Source organism: Phodopus roborovskii, unplaced genomic scaffold (genome assembly GCF_943737965.1).
Source record: "Phodopus roborovskii unplaced genomic scaffold, PHOROB, whole genome shotgun sequence".
Lineage (NCBI taxonomy): Eukaryota > Metazoa > Chordata > Mammalia > Rodentia > Cricetidae > Phodopus > Phodopus roborovskii.
This window is the reverse complement of record NW_026125098.1, coordinates 45,662-68,048: the sequence shown is the minus strand read 5'-3', so window position 1 is coordinate 68,048 and position 22,387 is coordinate 45,662. Positions and strand designations below refer to the sequence as shown.

General features: G+C 47.7%; 1 protein-coding gene across 1 annotated transcript in view; it reads left to right on the top strand.

The window, feature by feature from the left end:
* LOC127225904 (whirlin-like) overlaps nt 1–22,387 on the top strand; it is a 66,871-nt gene that overhangs the window by 11,736 nt on the left and 32,748 nt on the right. Inside the window, 1 exon segment of the mRNA XM_051189549.1 lies at nt 13,699–13,917. Coding sequence (XP_051045506.1) covers nt 13,699–13,917 — 219 coding nt within the window.

Here is a 22,387-nt window from a genome sequence, read left to right as displayed (position 1 = left end):
AGTCTTCACACACCTGCCTGTCTGACTTCAGTTGTCTGTCTGCTGCTTTCACCCAACAATGTATAGGACAGTTTTCCCACCTTGGTAAATGTTTCTAGTATGTGATTTTTAATGACAGCATAATATATTGGAAAGAAGAGATGAGTGATTTATCTAACTAATTTCTTCTTGTTGGACAGTTTTTATTTTCAGAGTTATCCATATTGCTGCATTCCACATCATTGCACATTAATCTTTAAGCATGTCTCTAATAATTCCCCAGGCTGCCTCTCTGGAGATGGTGTTGGATCGGGGTACAGGCATCATTTTACATCTTCTGGTAACTGTGGCCAAACTGCTCTTAGGAAGAGGGCTGTTTTTTGACAGTCCCTCCTGCCCACATTAGCAGCATGTGAGTGAGAGCCCTCATTTCTAACCATCTGTGCCCACACTGGTTATTGTATTTCTTTTCCATTTTCCAAGCTGGTAGATAAGACACTATCCCATTTTCCATATCCATGGTTTGTGTGTGAGAATGTGCTCATGCTTTTCGGCATGTAACTTCCTATTGGTATACTGCCTGTTTAATAGCAAGTTTTGTATTCGATGTCATCAACTCTATCAATCTTTTCCTTTCTGACATCTGCTGGGTTGGCTTGTAAAAGATGGTTGATCACCCACCTTGAATTCAGGTTCCTCAGGCTGAGGTTGAGTTAAATTGAAAGCCCATCCCTTTTCAGCTGAGAAAGGTCAGCTAGCAGTGAGGGCTGAAGCTGTAACCAGGCTGGGAGGAAAATCAAGCCCCTTGGCATAGCTGCTCCTGAGCTGAGAAATTGACACTGATAGAAACAGACATGCGCTTTGGCCATTGATCTCAGGCCATAAAACACTCCACTGCAAACCCATGGAGATTCATCTAGAGCAATTGTATTTGTGATTCCTAGAGAATTGCTAATTCTTCTGAAAAAGAGGGAGAATAAAAAAGACAAAATTAAAAACACTTGTAAAGCTATTTACTTATATTTTAAGGCACCAAAAGGCAACCTTGTGAGCAGCTGAAGAATTGCATTGAAAAGGAATCAATGTCTTTCTGGAAACGTCTCTGCCCTCATATTGGGAGTTATGGTCCCTGTCACCCATGTTCCCTTGCAGATTTCTTACAGATCCCTCCCAAGGTCAGGGTGTCACACCTCGCCCCCAACACATACCTTCTTTTGCTTGCTGGTGTTTTTTTAAAAATTCTTTTTGAATGGCAAGCTACGACCCAGTAAAGTTATTAGGAGCAATGAGAGTAAAGAGCAGGGGCTTTTAGATGTCAGATCTCTGTCCCAGCCCCAGATGTTCCCAGGGCAGGAGTGAAGGTTTCTTTTCTCCCACAGAGACTTTGGAGGAGGTAAAAGACTCAAAGCAAAGAGGGAGGGAATGAGCCCTCAGGGAGGCTATAATGACAGGCAAGTGTCTTTTCTATTTTTGTTAGCATATATTACACACAGTGATGGGTTTCATTCTACAGGACTGCAGTGCATTTTGATCATCACCCCCTTTTCATTCCCTTTCACCTCCAATTAGCAGTTATGCTTTCATGGTAGGTGTGTGTGTGTATGTGTGTGTGTGTGTGTGTGTGTGTGTGTGTGTGTCTCAGTGAGTTCAGTAGTGTTGATGACAGGAGCACAGTTGGGGGTTATTACAAGAGCATGGGCAACTTACCAATGGCTCCTCCTATAAAGGTGTATGTTCCCTTCCATAGCAAACATACCTGTGGCTCCTCAGGGAGGGGCGGGGCAGGACCTCAGGAGCCCCTTGAAAGACAAATTTCTCAATGTTAAAGAAACCCATCATTTCCCACTTGTGCGCCACCTCCTGGCCTTCCTTTCAGCATTCTGGCACTGTCACACTTCCTGTGCCCAAGAGCCCACTTCCTGTGCATGGGGTCCCCTGCCTCCTTGAAGTTCTCCCTTCCTATGTACATCAAGTTCTTTCAGGGTTCTTTCACTCAGCTGTGATGCAGGAACAGGCCCTGAAGGACTCCCACAGACGCCCCAAGAGGGTGTTTTCTCCGTGTTAGCAACATGCAGATCTGGAGCAGATGGACCACATCATGTTCCCAATTTGGCATGCAGATGTCAGTGATGCTGGAGTCAAGCTGCAGTCGGCTGATAGCATGTTCTTATCAGACCACGGAACAAGTATGCCATCATCCCAAGACAATACAGAAATAACAGTGTGCGACTTTTGTTTGTGTAAGGGGATGTATATAACTTGTGTGTATTCTTAGGCCAAGCTAGGGAGAGGAAGGAGGATTGCTGTCTCTGACCGCACAGAGCTTTTTAGTCCTAGACTAAAAAGGGTCACATGTTCATCCACCCAGCATCTGTGTCAGTGAGCACCCACCACAGTGGTGGCATTTAACACCCTCTCCATACTCTACCTGGTTAACTCATTTATTTTTAGACATCTTAGTTAATATTCCCACTTAGGTAAAAAGTGATCAGCGATTTAAGCTTTAAAAGTGCATCATTAAAAAGACAGAGAGAGCTGGGCACAGTAGCACACACCTTTAACCCCATCATTCAGGAGACAGAGGCAGGTGGACCTCTCTGAGTTTGAGGCCATCGTGGTCTACATAGCAAGGATTACATAGGATAGCCAGGGCTATGCAGGGAGAGACCCCATCTTAAAAAAAAAAAAAAAAAAAGGCAGAGGGATCAGAGATAGACTCTAATAATTAAAGGGTTGAGAACAGTGCTGGTGGGTAAAGTTCTTGCCATACTGCTGTGAAGACCCAAGCTTAATCCCCAGAACCCACATGAAAGGACAGTTATGATCACAACAGCCCTATGAGAATCCCCAGAACCTACCTAGTCTGGTGTATGAGGCTGAGAACGATGGGGTAGAGAGAAGGAGAGAGAGAAAAAAGAAGAGAGAGATGTTTTTATCTGTTTGTTTTGAAAAGATTTATTTTTCATGTATATGAGTGCTTTGAATACTTGTATACATGTGCATGATGTGCTTCGAGGTCAGAAGAGGACATTGCCTGTTGTGCACCATATACATGTAATGCCCAAATAAGCCAGAAAAGGGATCCCCTAGCGCTGGAATTATGGAATTATAGGCAATTGTGAATCACCATGTGGGTGTTGGGAACCAAACCTGGGTCCTCTGCAAGAGCAGCTAGTGCTCATAACCACTGAGCCATCATTTCTTTAGTCTCAAGAGAGACCCCCCATCTTAAAGAAAGTGGAAATTGAGGACTAAGATCTAAGGTTGTCCTTTAATCATCTTAAAGAAGGTGAAAATTGAGGACTAACATCTAAGGTTGTCCTTTAATCTTCACGTGAACAAGGGACATGTGGGTACCAGTGTGCTCATTAAACACGCATGTATTATACACACTTAAGCCACATACACAAAACAAACAAACGAACAAAAATGATCTTAGGATGTGTGTGTGTGTGTGTGTGTGTGTATGTGTGTGTGTGTGTGTGTTTCACCTTTAAATTGAATTCTGAGGTTTCTAGAATCAAAACAAAAATAGGAATCAGTATCTGAGTGCCTATAATCTTAGCACTTAAGGTCAAGGGGTGGATGCAGGAAGACTATGATTTAAACTTCAGCTGAGCTGTTTAGCTTTTTTTTTTTTTTTTTAAGTGAAATAGGAAATGAATTGTTTTCAGTTTACTAGACAAGTCATGAACCCTTCTGATATGTAACATCAACATCCCTGCCAGTGGCCAACCCTAAGAGGAAGGCTTTCTTGCATGTGTCACTGCCTGCTGCTTTATGTGGAATCCCTTGCCCCCTTCTATGTTTTCTACCCCTGGATACACCCGATGTCAAGCCAGAAGAATTTTCTGCCTTTCAGTGTATTGGGGACAACGTAGATAGCATGATCGCCTGTGGTAGGAATGTAGAGAGGTGAGCCTGCAGGCACAGGAGCCCTACGTGCAGAGGCCTGAGATGGAAAGGAGCCTGCAGCACCTGATACTGCTAGAAAGCTCAGGTGGCCAGCAGGGGATGCAGCTGCCAGGGGGCGGGGCTGGCGCGGGCCTGAGGCACAATGCCGGAAAAGAAAGCTTGCTTGGTTCCTTAGAGGGCCCAGGGAAGGTGCAGGGGCCATTTTCAATCTAAAGGGAGTCTGGTCACTCTGTAGTGCTGGTCTGGGCACTGAACGAGGGTTTTGGAGGCCCTGTGGTTAGAGGTCATTAACACTAAAGAAATAACTCTCATTTCAGTGTTTATTACTTACAGCATTGAAATATGCTGCTGGGGCAGAGGCCACACTGCCAATGCTACTCTGTCCCAAAGCAGGCAGAAAAGGGAGGCCTTTTCAGACCATGTGGCCATCCTAGCACCTGCTTGGAGCTCAGAAGTCTGAGGACTACTGCCAGCTTGCAGCTTGGAAGTCCCATGTCCCCCTTTAAAACTCCTCTATTTGGGATAAAGTGTAGAGTTGGTTTTGCTGGGCTTGTGGTACCTGAACCCCCAGTGAGGTGGTGGGTTCACCCTAGATTCATATCCAAGCCCAGCCTCTTAACTTTCTTTGTGACCTTGCATAAGGCACATCTTTCCTCCTCATTTGTGCTCTGGAAGACTATGGCTGTCATTGTGATTTTGTTATTGCTGCCCCCTGCAGGTGGTCGTAGCAATTACAGCAGTCAGAGAAGCAGCAGGTCCTGGGGACATCTTCACAGAAACTGTAATTGTTCATAAATGAATATGCCCAATCTAGAAAATTAGATGCATGTGTGCTCAAACCTGTACCTAAGAGGATGCTAATCACAAATGTCTCTCCTGGAAAGAAGTGAGTGAAAGCCCACATTTCCAGTGTCAGAGGGGTAAGAACTCCATGCAGTGTGGAAACACATGGGCTTCACTGAACTAGTCATGAAATACCCCCAAATAATTTTCATCTAAAAGAAGAGGAGCAGGGCATGATTGGGCATACCTGTAATCACAGCCCCTGGGAGGTAGAGGCAGGAGGATCAGGAGTTTGAGGCCAGCTTGGGTTTCATGAGACCCTATCTCAAAACACCAAAAGCAATAAAGAATGGATGGATGGATGAATCAAAAAATACCATTATGAGTCCATTTGCATGTAAAGAAGACAGTTTTAATATTGTTTGTTTGTTTGTTTTTCAGTGCTGTAGGTTGAAGTCGGGCCTGCACAGCATGATAGACAAATGCTCTGCCCCTGAGCCATCTCCTAAGCCCCAGAGGACAGCTTTGTAGATATCCATAGATGGTTTTGCAAGATGCCAGACTGAGGCAAAAACGACAGATAACAAAGTGGAATTCTAGGTCCCTTGTTAGAATAATGCCTGACCCTTTGAACTCCTAACATATGTTCGAGGCACATGTACTTAGTTTTATTTTATTATAATATATATGTGTGGTTTACATGTGTGTTGCAGGCATATTCACCCATATGTGTACATACAGAGGTCAGCACCTTACATTTTGAGACAGTGTCTCTCACTTTGCTTGGAGCTTTTTATTCAGCAAGCCCTTTCTCCATCTACCTGTCTCTGCTCCCCAACTACCTACCCTCTACACTGCCAAGTGCTGGGACTACAGACATACTCCTGGCTTTTATATAGGTGCCAGAGAGCCACACTCATGTCCTTATGCTTGTATAACAAGCACTTTATCTACTGAGCCACCCACCTAAATAGATATTGGCTCATTGAACCGTCTGAGACATGGTACCACTGTTGTTCAGCATGAGGCCTCAGCATGAGGCCCAGGAAGCTGGGTATAGATGGGTGACTTGCCACAGGCTACAAGTAGCAAAGCTAGGACAGATTCCTAAGGAGTCTCTGAAGGCGTGGCTCTTGCTGCTCTTTCTGTTGGTGTGGTCATGCTTCACATGAGTCCAAGTGTTCTGTGCTTTCACTGTATGGAGATCTATAGGCTGGTGACCTCAGTCTGTGACTTCAAGTGTGATATATTTCTCTGTCATGTCCTAATTTGAACAGGTTCCTGAGAGCTGTCACTATAGAAAGCTCTTTAAATATCATGATAGATGAGTGGATAGATAGATAGCTGGTAAATGGGTGGACAAAAGAATGGGTGGATGGAAGGCTGGATAGATGGGTGGATAGAAGAATGAATGAATAGACAGGCGGATGAATGGATGGGTGGGTGGATGATGGGTGGATGGACATGTGTGTTGTAGGTATACTCGCCCATGTGTATACATGTAGAGGTCAGAGGTTAGCATCTTTTGGGTGTCTCCCTCAATCTCTACCTTATTTTTTGAGACAGTGTCTCTTACTGCACTTGGCACTCTTTGATTCAGCGAGCCCTTCCTCCATCTTCCTGTCTCGGCTCCCTGACTACCTACCCTCCACCCTGCCCAGTGCTGAAACTGCATACATGCTCTTGGCTTTTATATAGATATTGAAGATAAGCAAGGCAAGATAATAGAGAAAACAGAACATGAAAATGCGCCTTCAGGTATTTTCCTTAAAAGCTGGGTGAACTTGACTTAGAACCTAGAGTGAGCTGCAACAGAAACACAGAAGCATGCTGGATGCCCTTGGAAGAGAGTCCGTCACAGTCTAGGAAGACTTCCAGAACTGATGGGACTTGGAAATAGTGAGGTGGAGAAGTAGGACCTACTACATGCCAGCTACTGTCTAGGTACTTTACATCATCATACTAACCCCAACTGTTTAGGCAGTCTACATTGTCAAACCAACCCCTACTGTTTAGGCAGTGTAAATTATCATACTAACTCCTACTGTCGAGGCAGAGTAAGTATGTTATTTTACTAACCCCTAATGTCTAGACAGTGTACATTGTCATACTAATCTTTTCAACAATTCCTTCTTGCAGAAACAGGCACAGGGAGGCTAGGTGGTTTGCTTAGCATCACAAAGCAAATTGTCAGCAGAGCTAGGAAACTAGGAACCTTTTCCAGTGTTTCTGAACCCTGGCTGAGGTGGGGTTAGGAAGAGTGGGCGTGCTTCATCCTCCCCTCCTTTCCAGACCACTAACATGGGTCTTAGAGGAGGTCTTCCTCAAAGTTAGAGTCCGCTCTCACAGGGAAGAGTCTGCTCCTTGAGGTCTGAGTCCTGAAACACCTCATCCTACCTTGGGTGTGGGAAAACTTTTTTTTCATTAATTGCCACCTGGTAGCCTTATACTCCTGTGGCCCTCTTTATGTCTGTGTCCATGCATGTATTTGAGCACAATCTATCCCTGTGTTGGCATGCCCCTTTAGTCCTGTACTGTGGCCATTCCAGGCTGTTCCTCTGTCCTCTACAGGGACTTGTGTTGTTCTCCTCTGCTGTGGAGGGGCATGAGTCGGCTCCAAAGAACTAAGAAAGGCGATTGGTCTCCTGGAAGCACCATGTGTGGTGACACGCAGGCATAATCCATATTCCCATTATCTTGACATGGGCCTGAATGGCAGTCTGGTGATGGATAGCACCACATCATCTGCTACTCAGGTTGGGACCACACTGATTTGCACTGGACAAGCACAGGGCAAACCCCTGGGTCTGGTTTTTCCAGTAGTGGGTGATGGCAACGGTGAGAACCTAGCACTCTGACAACTGCCTTTGCAGTGGGCTCCTCCACCCACAGAGGGAGTGGGATTGATGATCTTCAGCTTGCACCACAGAAACAGATGGACAGAGAAGCGTGGTGACTCACATGATGCAGACAGCTGGTGGGTAGTTGATTGATGCAGACAGTCTGGTCCCAGGGTCACTGTTGCACTGTTGTAGGGGAAGAGTGTTGATGTCAGCACACACACAGCTCATACCTGCCCCTTTTGAGAAAGTGTTTGCGCTTTTTACCTCTCCATTAGAGCAGTCATTCCCTAGCCTTCAGATGTCTGATAAACTCAATTTGGGGCCTGCTTCTGGCATGCCTGTGGTGCTTCCTCCATATGCCCTGGTGTGTGTGTGTGTGTGTGTGTGTGTGTGTGTGTGTGTGTGTGTTTTCTGAACCCCTCTTGCCCCCAGCTGGTAGGGATACCTCAATGTCCCAAGTTCACCAGGTTCAAGGGTAAGGGCCAGTGACATGGTAAGAACAGCAGCTAGCAGTTATGTTCACCCCCAGAGTTGAGGAAACTGGATATCCTGTAGTCTGTCTCTACATGTCCCCAAGGCCCTGACCTCTCTGTTGTCATGGATGACCACTCACTCTATGGCCCCAAATCAAAGTTCCTTTTGGACAGTACCTTACCAGTCCAACCTGCTTATTGCCAAATGGCAAAATGGAGGCCCAGCAAGGGCAGGGGAGAAACCTCAGATTCCCTAACCGGAATGCACATGGCAGAGTCGGGCCTGGTTCTCTGTCTCACCAGCCTGAGGTCTTTGCAGTTTTCCCTGATGCCTGAGGCTGCAGGCTACCAGGTACACTCTGCCTGGCCTGGCATTCCTGTGAGTGGGTCCTTGCTGTCCCCAGATAGCCAGAACCACCAGGAGTCAAGGTAGCAGCAGCCTTGAGTCAGTGTGGAAGGCCAGAATAGTGGATGTCCCAGCTGTCCTTCAGAATGCACTCCTCTGTTTAATGACCCCTCTGAGATGAGCCATGGTGGAGACTGGGAGGTAGCAACTGGCTGTAACATCTTCCAGTAAGACATGCACCTCTAGTTAATTAAAGAGGGTGGTGTGGTAGGCATGCTCCTTCTAATTCCAGTGGGCCAAGGCTGCGTTTCAATCATGCTTGGCAGCTGGAAGTGCCAAGGAATCTTGTTTATTTCTGTTTTTCCAGAAAAATACAGAGAGCCACAGATGTTCTTGCCCTCCACAATCCCTGAAAGCCACATTTGTCCTGAAAGAAGAGTCAGCATCTGGCTGCAGAATGGTCGGAGGGATGTGGCTGGCAGCCCTACAGCCTTGCACTGAGGAATCTGGAGTTTACTAGAGCTGGGACTCCATGTCCTGAGCAGTGTCTTTTACCCTCGCCCGCTGTCCCTTCCCATCTCAGGTTTTTAGGCAGCCCTTCTATAAAACATTAGGGCAGGTAGCATGGGGACACTAGTGTGGGCACTCAAGGCCGAACCTCAGCAGCACCAGCAATGGTGTTCTCGTCAAAGGCATTAACCTCCCTCTTTCTCAAGGTTGCTGCCCGCCTATTTATAGAACTGACCAAGTGGAGTCGACCAGTTGCCTGTGAGAAAGAATACAAATGATGCTGATGCTCACTGCAGCAATTCTCTTCTTCCCTCGCTTTCCCTTCTGACTTCTCAGACAATGCTTTCCTGTGGATTCCTCTCCGTGGAGAGTCCCACAGGAGGTGGGAAGGGGAGCTCTGATGTCTGCTGAACACCTACTGGGTACAGACGCCCAGATTTCATATCCATAGTCCCACTTGTCCCATACCACCCCATCAAGGTGTGTCTCTCTCCCCATTCACACATATTGCTTTGAGAGGGCAAACCACCAGCCCAGTGCCTCTCAGTAGGCAAGTGCAACTTGACCCTTGTTGCTAGCCTGGCTGCATGATGATACCTCTGGTGGTTGTGATTTCTTGTGGGGTGCTTCTTATGTAATCATCCAGTCAGGCCAGTCAGTCATTTTTCAGGACCTACTGTGTGATAACCCAAGCTATGTCTCTCATTAGTCTGCAGGTATTGTGGGGACATATTTTATATCAGAGACAGTGTCTTACCTCATTCTCATTAGGTGCAGGTGTCATGAAGTCCTACTCTATGCCGAGTGATGTCTTGTCTATCAGCAGACTGCAGATGTCATTGAGGCCTAACATACTACCTGATGATGTCTTGCCCCTCAGCAAGGACAAACATCGTGAGGGCCCATTGTGTGAGCACTCATACCTTATTTTACCAGGCTATAACTGCTTTGAGGGCCTATTGTGTACCAGAAGCTGCTTTGTCTCCCCAGGCACAGCCTGTCACTTATCTGACCCAAGTGTTGTGAGACCCTACTGTGCACTTGGCAATACTTTGTCTTTTAAAACATAAGTATCATAAGCGCCTACTGTGCACAAGGTAGTACTTTGTCCCTTGACAGGCCTGGTACACAGTAGGTTCTTGGTTGGGGCTTACAGGGTGATTGTCCAGGCTCAATTTCATCATATGCCTAGGATGGGATGGAGGACTCCTGCTAGTCAGAACAGCACTGGACAGGGAAGCTTTACCCTTTTGGAACAGGAAGCAGCAGGCAGGGAAGAGGGTTCAGGAAGATGAAGGCACAGAGGATGTAGGCAACCTCTGCTTCTGCTGATCTCACCTGGACCCTCACCTGGACACTCACTTTCTGTTTTGCTGGAGCAGAAACACACCCTTCCATCCTGCACCTTCAACTTAACAAAGGTTTGATTTTCCCCCACCATTCCATCAGGGGAGCCGTGGGGAATACTCAAGAACACTGTAAATCTTTCCCTGCTCATCATCTCATGAATCTTTCTAAGAAGAGTTTTGGAGAGCTGCCATACTCACTACCCCTCCACCAGGGCCTGGCATTTGCCTGTGGAGGGGAGAGCTAGACCCTGCTCCCTGGGAGAGCCAGGGCCCCAAGCTGTCTGAAGGAAACCTCATCCCTCATCCCAATTGTTCCTTGAGAATTGTGGAGTTCATAGAGCTCAGAGAAGCAGATTGGGCTAACAGTTTAGTTCCCACAATTTAGGTGTTCTTATTTTCTTATATTGAAAGCTATGTGCTTTCATCATAGAACATTTGAAAAACACTGCAAAAAAGAAAAAAAGAAAGGCAAAATATCAGCCATGGACAATCCTACCCAGAGGGAGGTGCTGCTGGGCATTGATGCACTCTAATGTTTTGTTTTCTTGCATGATTTTTCACCCAACATAACTGAGATTGTGCTAGAAGCCATGATTTGTAGCCTGTCAACCCCACTTAGCATGAGAATACGTCATGTCCGTGACATTGCAAAGCCTCTGTCGGTGTACTCTTCCTGCAAGCATACAAGTCCAGGACCTGAAGAAACCTTCACAGAGTCAGACCAGCCCCAACTGTAGGGTGCATTGTCAGCTGGAGCTGCCTTAGTAGGACCATCACATAGTGGGTGGCTTACATTTCCTGAGGCTGGAGCCTGACACAGCATGTGGGTATGATCAGGTGACCTGCCAGACTTGCAAAGGGCCACGTTTCTTCCTGTGTCCTGTATAGAGGAAAGGAAGCAAGCAAGCTCTGGTATGGTTACCCACCCTTGGTGTAGAGCCATTGATTTAATCATGAAAACCCCATCCCCATGGCCTCGTTCCCCCTAAAGGCCCCATCCTCACATTCACTATAACAGTGTCTAAATCTGAGGGAAGTTACAAATTGGAACTCCTAACATGAGGTGTATTTGCTGTTAATCCAATACAAAGTGACTGTCTCCCAGAATCTATGCCTTCATCTCCATTACAGGTACATTGTGGGAAAGCAATATGACTGACCTCAGCTTCTACTCCAGCTCAAAGACTTTGACTTATTCCTTACTCCTTGTGTTTCTCCATCCTTATACTGGAAAACTGTACAGCAAAGATGGTATCTACACTTGAAATTAGTAGCTGTGTGAAAGGAACCCCTTACTGTGTATGCAAAACACTGAGTCCGTACCCTTCCTCACAGAAGCAGCAGATCCCTCTTCACCCATAATTGTAAGAATTGTTTGTAGGAAGAAATGAAGGACAAGAGTTTAGGCACCTCGACACGACACAGTTTACACACTTCAAGCTGAGGATTTTGTAGTTAAGGAATAGGAAAGGGGGTTGGGGAGTTTCATTAGGGGCAGAAAGGGGAAGTCAGCCTTTTTCCTTAAACAAGCTGTTATTGAAACTGCAGAATCTGTTGTCTCATTTACAACCACCTGGTGTCTGCAGTGGGGGCAGCTGTTTCTCTTATGCAATCTGCAAATGGCTGGCTTCCTGCAACTCTGAGCTCAGTCTATGGTTTTGGCTCTTCTTTTGTGTGTGTGTGGGGAGGGGGGGGTCCTTTATCCGTGATAGGAGTTCATAGGGATTCCTTGAGATTGTACATGCCAGGTGTAGGTCGGAATCCTTGCCACATACAGGCTCCTGCTTGGTGCTAAGCTACTGTACTGTTACAGATGTGTCTGTTTTTGACTCTTATCTAATATTTTATTGGGGTCCTGAGACCACTATTAGGCTAGACAGTTTCACACATATTCAGCCTATATTCCTGTCCCTTAGAATCTGTAGCAACTTGGCAGCAGCATGTGTTGACGCTCAAGACCCTTTTGTAAAATGGCTAGTGAGATGTCTCAGTGGATGAAGGAGCTCTAAATCTGGGGACCAGAGCCTGATCCCCAGGACCCACCTGGTGGACATAGAAAGCCAACTCCCACAAGTTGTTCTCTGGCTTCCACACATGTGCCATGGTACATGTGTGTATACACATAAATACAAATAAATACATGTAAAAAGAACTTAAAATGGTATAGTATACCCATTGTAGACTTTAAATCATCTCCAGAGGACTATACCTAATGTAATGTAAGTGCTATGCAAGTAGCTGCTGCAATGTACTATTTAGGGAATGCTAATGGGGAACAGTCTGTATATGTTCAGGACGGGTTCAGACTTAAAAATAAATCCTCAAGTGTGTGTGTGTGTGTGTGTGTACATATATACACATGCACATGGAAGCCCAAATTTGGTATTTGATGTCTTTTTCGATGACCCTCCACTTTATTTATTGAGACAGGGTCTCTCAGTTCTTTCTAGAGTTTGTGAGTCAGCAAGTTTAGTTAGCCAACTTGCCCTGGGGATCCTGTCCCTGCTTCCCAACTGCTGGGATCATAAGAGGTTGCTCTGTCAGCCTGACTTGAGGGTCCTTGGGATCTAATGTCATGTGCATGACAAATGTTTTTAACCACTGAGCCACCTGTCCCCCAGGCCCCTGGGTGCATTAAAACAAAACAAAAGTAAAAACACTTTTGTTCTGAGGCTGAGTGAATCTGTGGGTGTGAAACTATGTGTAGAGAGGGCTGACTGTCCTTAAACTCCATGACTCTGATTTAGAGTGACAGTAATGAAATCCAGAGGAGGCACCCAAAGAGTCACCTACATACACATCAAATTGTGATACATATGTGATACTATCTGGTTTATTGGGGTCCAGTCACATAGGAACTCTGAGGTACCCACATTCCAGACTGCAGAAGGTGAGCAGGTGCTTAGCATAACCACACTGTGCACAGGCGGTGTCCAACAGGGAGACCCTAGAGCTACATTCCAAAGCCAAGGTCTCCAACACCAGTGCCGGGCCAGTCCTGCATGCAGGCGTTGCAGGGACAGCAGCCTCAGGCCTGCTCAGTTCACTGTCCTCTGCACAGATATCTTGGGAGATGACTTTGTATTTGGACCACTTGAAATAGTGTGGGATAGATGTTCCATTTTTTTACATGCCAACACTAAGGGTTTGGGGGCGGGTGGGGTTTGGACCACTTGAAATAGTGTGGGATAGATGCTCCGTTTTTTTTACATGCCAACACTAAGGGTTTGGGGGCGGGTGGGGGTTTGGACCACTTGAAATAGTGTGGGATAGATGCTCCGTTTTTTTTACATGCCAACACTAAGGGTTTGGGGGCGGGTGGGGTTTGGACCACTTGAAATAGTGTGGGATAGATGCTCCGTTTTTTTACATGCCAACACTAAGGGTTTGGGGGCGGGTGGCGGGGCTCCTCCTCCATGTGTGGACTCTTAATAGGAGGTGAATTAATGGCCAAGTGGGAGTGCCCCCTTCCTTCTAAATTTGTGTCGCTCTCTCTTCAGGCTCTCAAGGGCTCCAAGAAGCTTGTGCTGTCTGTGTACTCAGCTGGGCGTATCCCCGGAGGCTATGTCACCAACCACATCTACACCTGGGTGGACCCACAGGGTCGCAGCACATCCCCTCCCTCCAGCCTGACCCAGCCCCATGGCAGCACCCTGAGACAGCATGAGAGTGACCGGAGGAGTGCCCTACACCTCCTGCAGAGTGGAGACGAGAAAAAGGTGAGATCTGTCTAAGTGGGTAGACTTGGAGGGGCCTTGGGTTTCCAAGCTTCTTGTATACTCGAGAGCTCCCTCAAGGATAGAAGGAGGGACCCAGGCTTTGTTATTTTTTATTTCCTCAGGTTTGGTCTTCCTGGCTTCTGCTTGTGACCTCTAAGCTATGTGTTGCCTTCTAGGATTAGCTGCTGCCACAAAGTAGTACAAATACTGTGGCTTACTATGAATCTTTCTCTCACAGCAAGATAGAGGGGACCTTCAGGGCTGGTATACAGCTCTGCACTAGGGCTTATTCAGGCATGTGGATCCCCGCCATCCACTGGCTCCTAGGGGTAGTCACTTCTAGTAGTTGAATCTAGGCCACAGTAGGCCCCTGCTTTAGCACCCAGGACAGGGGAAGAAAGTTGGGATATGTCTTTACACGTGAACTTTATATGCATTGAATTCTTCAGGGTCCAGATCCAGGCACTGACTATGCACAGTCTGCATCATGATTCTAGAAGAGTCTTAGACAGTGGGGGTCTTGGGCTGTAAATAGCAGAAACCAACTTGATTGACTCTGGAATTTGAGAATGTACTTGAAGGGTGTGAGCAATCCAAGAACCGGAGCCGAGAAACTCAGGGTGCATCTGCAGAAGGATGCCCACCACAATTACACCATATCCTTCCCTTCCAGTCTTCTATTTCAGGGTAGGGACCATCTTTTTGGCTGGCAGGATATCTTGAACCTTGATTGACAGGACCACTAGCCCTCTAGCTGGTGGGGAAAGGGGTTCTGTAGCCGGAAGAAAGCCAGGCATCAGCAAAATTCTTCTATAAAGCCTTCTTCCTCCTTCAGAAAGTGAGCTATTTCCTACAGGGAAGAATGGGGGGAAATGATTGAAATGGGCCCCCTGACACCTTAGCCTCTCTGGGTGTTGTTTGCATGGTTCTGTTTGCATTATCACCCTGTGTTCTTCTGGGATCAAGAATAACTGTCACTACCACCTGCCAGCATCTCTCTTCTGTTTTAGGATCTTGATCCTTACAGACAGGAGACCACATAGCATGGGGTCTAAAGCCAAGCTCCTTCCTCCGCAGACTCCCTCTCAGTTCTTGTCTTCCTGTCGATAAGACCATAACATTTACTTAAAGTGGTTTGTGTTCTTTGATCAAACATCAATATGAGGGACACAGAGAGATTTCATTGGCTTGTGGGGAGGTGTTGGTGTCTGGGAAACTAGCTGCTGTGCACAGGATGGCAGCCAGCAGTCAGGCCTTCATGCCTCCCTACCAGGCACATGCACTTTAGGCCACCCCAAGGGGAGAGTTATCAGTCAGTCACCTGAGTTATGGTCAAAGCCAGCTTTGCAGCAATAGGCACAGAACCCACTTTTTATTTTCTGAAACTGCTGTCCTGGGCAGAACCTGAGTTCAGAGCTGAGATTGCTATAATTTTGGCTGGTCCCAAATTCATGGGCATCAGAGGGGCAGCCTACAAAAAGAATTTAGAAGGCGCATCCCAGAGATAGGGAAAATGCAAACTCCACAGGAAGCAGGGTCTACCCCAGTGACAGCCCAGGAGTCTGCCACAGGCGACACAGCTGAGTGTGTCACAGGGTTACAAGGGACCACACCAGTGTAGCAGGAACAGTTCAAGTGGTAGTTCTGCTGCTGGTGAGCTGTGACCTTGGACAGGTTGTATAACCTGTCTGAACCGGGCTTCCTCCTCTGACACCCCCGTGGAATCTCCATGGTAATGAGGTTCTAGTTTGAGCCCTAATTCTTCCTCAGTCCTCGGTGGATGTCATGATGGGAATTACTTGAGTGCAAGTGATATAACTTTGCCTAGAAGTGACATGGAGGCTCAGTCTTTGCTCCATAGCTAATCTGAATTTGGTTGGAGCATCCTCACAGGCATGCTGTTCTGTGAAGCCACCCAGAGAAGAGCTGGTAGCATCCTTGTGGTGGCTTTTAAGAAGCAGCCCTCATCGTGGCCCCCGACCTCTAGGGATGGAAAATACCTCCTAGACCCTGCCAGTCCCATGTCACTCCTAAATAGGGACATGCAGCCAAAGCCAACAGGTCTCTCAGCCTTTGGGGGCAGTGACAGTTAATATTGACTGTCAGCTTGACAAGATTACAAAAGACAAGCATCTAGGTGTATTGGTGAGAGATTGTCTAGATTATGTTAACTGAGTTTGGAACTGTCACCCTAAATGTGAGAGGTACCATTCAATGGGCTGGAGTCCTAGACTACACAAAAAAGAAAAGCCACCTGAGTGCCACCGTTCACCTCCCTCATGTGACCAGCTCCCTCACTCTCCTGTTGCCATGGCTTCTCCACCATGATGGACCTTGTCCTCACACTGAACCAAACAAAGCCTCCCTTCCTTAGGTTGCCTTGCCAGATATTTTGTCATAGCAACATTCAAAGCAACTAACACTGGGAAGGTGGGTGGAGACCATTTTTTTTCTCCCTCTCTTCTGGTGCTCTCCCTGGCCTCGCATCTGTCTTGAGAATCTGAGAAATCATAGAGGTCTAGGGACCAAACCCAGGTTCTCTGCAAGTGTAACAAGTGCTCTTAACTGCTGAGTCTCCTCCAGCCCCTCTACCTTTACTTTTTTAAATACTGGGATTTTAGGTGTACACCTATAATCTGTTTTGATGTTTTATCAGCATATATTAATTCTGTATAATAGTGGGTTTCACTATGACATTTCATACATCATACAAATACGTACATGATGTATTTTGACCATATTTATCTCTCTAACCCTCTCTTGTACCCCTCCCACTTTTACTAGTTCCTTTTCTCTGCCCAGCTAGCCCCAACTCTGCATGCCCCTGTGGAGGCTCTAGGTTTCTCTGACTGAATCTGGAGCTCGCTGTTTCTGCTTCGTGTTAGACTAACTGGCCAGCAGGCTTCCTGAACCCTTCTGTCCCTGCCGTTCCCCGAGCTCTGGAGTTACAGGCACACACCACCACACCTAGCTTTTCACATGGGTGCTGGGTATCAGCACTTGGGACCTCCTGCTTGCACAGCAAAGGCTTCAGCCACCAAGTCATCTCCTGTGCCCCTGATTTGAGTTGTAAGGATGGGATTTCATGTAGCCCAGGCTGGCTGTGGCTTTCAACCTACAGGTGTGTGCCACATACCTGGCTCAATGTTTATTTCTTTTATTAAAGGAACTGTTGTACCATTTTCCACAGCAGCTGTGCTGTTTTATTCCATCCACAGCGCACAAGGACCAGTGTCTCTTCTCTGTTTGTGAGCAATCAGTCATCCTAACACAGGTCAGCCTTTTCCTCATCTGTCTTCACCATGGACCTTTGTGTGACACCTTAGCTGAGTGATGACAGTGCTGGAGGTCACAGCTGGGACACAACAGAGTTTAAGCAAGGCCAGGCTGTCCCTTTCCAAGCCTCCCATTCTAGCTAGCACACCATTCCACTACTCCAGTGTGAGGCGGCACATTTAGGATGCCTCTGAAGAACCTTTCCGGACACATTGCCTGAGGTGCGTTAAAGGACAGGGAAGGGTGCTTTCCTCTTCACCTGGAGGTGAAGGCAGGATTCCTAGAAGAGGCAGAAGGGGCTGGCCTTGAGAGGGAGCTGAAGGCAAAGGGGACAGGTGATAGTGACATAGAAGTTTGGAAGAACAAGACAGGCCCTGAGTGGTGTGTTTGGTTGTGCAGCCATGTACTGTGATACAGGCTGTGAGTGTTGGTGTGTGAGGGTGCTTTCATGCAGGACATAGACCATAGGGGAGATGAAAAGAATGGATTCCACATTTGCAGAGGACCTTGGCAAGGTCCTGGAAATGAAAGGGATCACACTCTTAAAGGGAAGGGATTGGTTAAGAGCAAGTTGGAAGAGTCCTGGAGCCAGTGAGGATGGGGCTGGTTGTAGCCAAGATGGAAACAAATTTATAGGAGGAAGTTCCCTGTCTCTGTTTGGATAGCTCACCATGCTCGCCCCATGCGTGTGCCCAGGGTGAGAGAGTCCCTGCACTGAGCATGACTGCATCTTAGAAACAGCTTGCAGTGAAACTGCCATGCGAAGCCCTGGCCTGAAATGTTGTTTGGACTGGGAGAAGGCCGAGCAGGGAGGCAGCTGGGTGGGAGGGAGAGCGCGTGTTGCTGGGGCTCTCAGAATGAAAGGGCAGGAGGCTTGCAGACCCTCCATGGGGAAGCAGGTTGGGCTAGAGACTCTGTTCCTGTGTTCTGTGTGTAAAAGTTTGACCTTAGCTCAGTTGTAGCAGTCCCAGAGACTGGGGTTCTACAAAGATCTTCCTTACTGCTGGTGCACACATGTCATAATGCTGTTTCCGTTTTTTGTTTGAGAGAGGCCATTCTTCTGCTGATGGACATCTGCCTGCTGGCTGGCTGTTTACCCCAGCCACAGCTTCCAGGATTGCAGTGGGGTGTTGTGGAATCGTTTGGCTCAAAGGCCAGAGCTATGTGGTTCTTGCAGATGGTGTCATTAGTATTGATGAGTGCATGGAGGCAAGCAGGGGCAGAGTGCATTGCCCCAGGGCACACTGCTGGTAAATGGCTGAGGAGGCCTCACTTTCCAATTTGTCTTTAACTATTCAGTATCCCCTGGCTCTGGCCTTGGAGCTGGCCTCTGCACAGCCATAGACATTGAGCTGCACTGCTCATGACACCAAGTGTCTTCATTGTAGTCTCACAGTATGGCTTCTTTCTGAGATGAGGCCGTTAAAACCTGCCACAACTCAAGGTTCTTCATAGACAGAAGCAGGACCAGCCAGCCTGGTCCCAAAAGAGCAGCAGCTTCAACTTCAGCAGCAGCAGGTTGAAACTTGCTTCTAGAACTTTCTATTACTGACTTGAAACAAACCTGAGTGAACCACCTAAGTGCCCTTGTACATGACTTGGGGACCTTCCCACCAGCCTGTATCAAGAATAGCCATGCATATAAGCTCAGAGTGCTGTGCGGGGGGATGTGGCAATTCATTTTAATAATAGCATACTGATCAAATGCCTCTGATGGGCCCCAAACCACCCTGGGTATTACGGACACCTCTGTGAAGTACAAAGATGGCCATTATCCAGGAGGGTGACCCTCCAGTATGTGGGCCTGCTGCACAAGTATTGGAACAAATGGTGTGTAGCATGTTATAATACGGGGGTGGGTTCACCAAAGAAGGGCTCAACACACAGTGGGGTGGCTTTAGAAAGGGCAGAGAAGGTTCCATTAAGAGGTAATAGGTGTGTTGCCATCCTGTGGGTAGATGATTCTCAAGGGGCTGTTTTAAAGTTAAAGAAGATGGAGGCAAAAAAAAAAAAAAAAAAAAAAAAAAAAAAAACCATTCACCATATGCAAAGCCTTAACATTCCTCGTTAAGGAAGAGAAGCTTAGAGCAGAAGAGGGACAAGATCCATGTTAGATGCCAGGCTGATGTCGGGGTACAGGGGGATGGAGGATCTGAGAATCCTAGCCCTCACCACAGCTCTGAAGAATGGAATGCATTAAGAATGCTTTGGGCTGCAGATAACTGACACTCTTGGGTCACAGGAACTTATACATGAAGCGTGCTTATTGCTCAGTGGCACTGACCAGGTAGTCAACTAGGCAGCTTAGTCTGGAGCTGGAGTGTTCCTTTCCTCTCACTGTTGGCTTTTACCTCCAGGCTTGTTGCTTCATGACTACAAGTCTGCATCCATTGCTGCTGCCATCATAGCCCCTCACGGCTGTGTCCTGAGGAAGCACCCCCAGTCTCTACTTTTTAGAATAAATGATTTTTCTGAGAATCGCTACCAGATAGCCATTACAATGCTTCTTAGCTAAAACTGACTCAGGACCAACCTCCTAGGTACCCTGACAGGGGAAACAAGGAGCTTTGGAGCTGCCAGAGGGAAGATACTGACTTCTGGGAAACTCCCCTTGATCTCTGGACTCAACACAAGACATGACAGGGGATGGCCTCTGGCTGGGCCACCAGTAGCACATGCCCCAGGCAGTTGGTATGATTCCCATTTTGCCTGTGGAGAACATGAAGATAGAGAAGTAATGAGGCTTGTCCCCAGGTGCCCAGCAGTGGAGGACAAGACCTGGACTGAACTCAGGCCTGTGTGGATCATGGCTCCATCATTTTGCAACCCAATGAGAACTAAGCCTCAGTTTCCTTCTCTAGAAAGTGAGACTGGTGACAGAAACCAAGAGTGACATTAATGGAGGAACTGTATTGCAACCTGAGCACCATCTCCACAGCGACAAGAGACAAGTCTGGTGACTCCAGGAGTGATTTGTTCCTGATCTAGTAAATGCATCATGGCAGCGGTGTTCTTCCTGCTTGGCAAGAACACCCTCATTTTCCCCCATAAATGAATTCTGTTCATGTCAAACACTGGTTGCATTTCCAGCATGTGATGGAGGCAGATAACCTTGTGGTTGGTAGAATTTTATTATATTTCTGTGATCAAAATTCCATTCTGGTCTAATGTGAATGATCTGTTGGGGGAATCAAGGAGATGGGAGGTGCCCTGTTTTCATCTCTGGGATTCAGGGAGGCTTGCTTCAGGTACCTGCTGCTGTCCTAGTGTCCTGGGCTTGGGTGCCTAGTCTTAACAGCATATCTCTTCCCTGCCTGTGGAATCTTCACATCCTTGTGCCTGGGAGCTGCAAGGGCCTGCCTGGTGAGGCAGGTGCCTAGGTGTAGGGTGGGGTCTCTGCTGTGCCTATGCCCTGAAGGCACAGCTGGAATGGTTCTGTCCTGCTGGGGAGCAGTCTTGAGGCTGAAGCTATCTGCTCACCCCAGTCATCCTCACCCTTACTGCTGATTGAAGCCCACCTCTGTATTTCGTCTCATCTTATAGGGGTCCCCAGAAGTTGACCTGGCTTCTCTCCATCTACTCTAAAACACTAGCCTGTGTCTGTCACCTACTCTGGCCTTATGCTAGCCCAGCTCCACCACACTCCAGCCGCACAGAGTCCTGGTATGACCCAGTGGCTAGGCTGTGCCGTGGAATGGTCACTCCCCCCTCCCTCCCTGCAGTTCACAGGGCTCTTGGGTTTGTTTCCCAGGGCTCTGCTCCCAAGCTTCGGTACCACCAAGCCCAGGGTCTATGGAAAGAGGATTGCTCATAAGAGGATACCAGGGTAACAGGATATTGCTGTGTCTAAGGACACGTACTGTTTCCTTTTTCCCTCATGGAACCTACAAGCTCTGTGTGGCAGACGCACTTTGCAGAGGTGACTCAGTGAAGGGTCTTGAGATACAGAATTGTCCTGGGTTATATGGGCAGCCCAGTGTCACCAGTGTCCTCAGAGGAGGCATAGGAGGGTATGGGTCAGAGGTGACTTGATGTGGTGCTGGAAGTGGGGGGAGGGGCGGAGTTCTAATTTCTGAGATGAGACAGGCCCCTGGATGCTGGCACAGTCTTGAGCCTCCGGAAGGAAGGCAGCCTAGCTGTCTGATCCAAACTGTCCACTCTCGAGACTGCTTTTGTCCTGAGCTTCTGATTTCCACAATTTATTCCTCAGTGCTGCAGACACCAGTGGTGGTAAGAGGACACAGGCCTGGCAAGGAAGGAGGGGGTTGCATGGCTGTCACAGTAGAGGCTTCACTGGTGCTGGAAGTGAGAGAAGCTCTGGGGAGGCTTTGGGTATGACTCTGGTGAAGCCTCAGTGGTGAACACCCCAGCCCTTGTCCCAGGGGATCTCCTGCACCTTCCCACATCCCCTTTTCTGTTTCCCTATTACCCTACACTGGCAGGAGCCTCTCCAGGGACTGACCCTGCCACAGGCTTTTCTCTGTCTATGCTTGGACACAAGGTTCTGGATCACATGTCTGGATAGAAGGACAGTGCCCGCTCATATCCACCAGTCTGTCTAGGACATGAGGCAGCCAACAGTCATCACCTCCCAAGAATTGTTTCTGCTTCTGGAAGCTTAGCCAGTGGCTTGCCTTATGATGCCCTTCTGCAAATAGCAACAATCTGGGTGTTCTCAGTGTGTCTCTACCCTTCTCCCTTCTAGGTGAGGAAACCAAGGTTGAGGGGTTGAAGTTTACCTCCCAGATGTACAAGCCCATATGTGACAAGGGACCAGGGTGGGCATCAGACCTAGGTCAACTCAAGTCCATACAAGCCTTAGGTGGGCCCTATAGCAGGGTGGTGGGGCAGAACTTCAAGTCTGGGCAGCAGCTCTTGGATCTGAGCTGGGAGTCTGTAGAGCCATGGGTTCAGGAGGACAGGCCTGTTTTTTCTGATCCCCCTTGACTCATGGTCACGTGCATCCCTTGGTAGCTTGAGGAAGGCTATCCTGAGTGGCTACCACACTCACAGAGTCATAGCTGGACCCTTCACCACCCCTCTGTGCTGCTCAGGGGTAAAGGAAGAGAGCAGGAGAAAGCTAAGCACCTGGACTGGTCTTGGCTACAGTCAGATAGACTTGCCTGGGTCAGCAGGTTTTTTAAAATTTTGTTTTGTTTTGTTTTTCCCTACAAGAGCTTTACCACATGCAAAA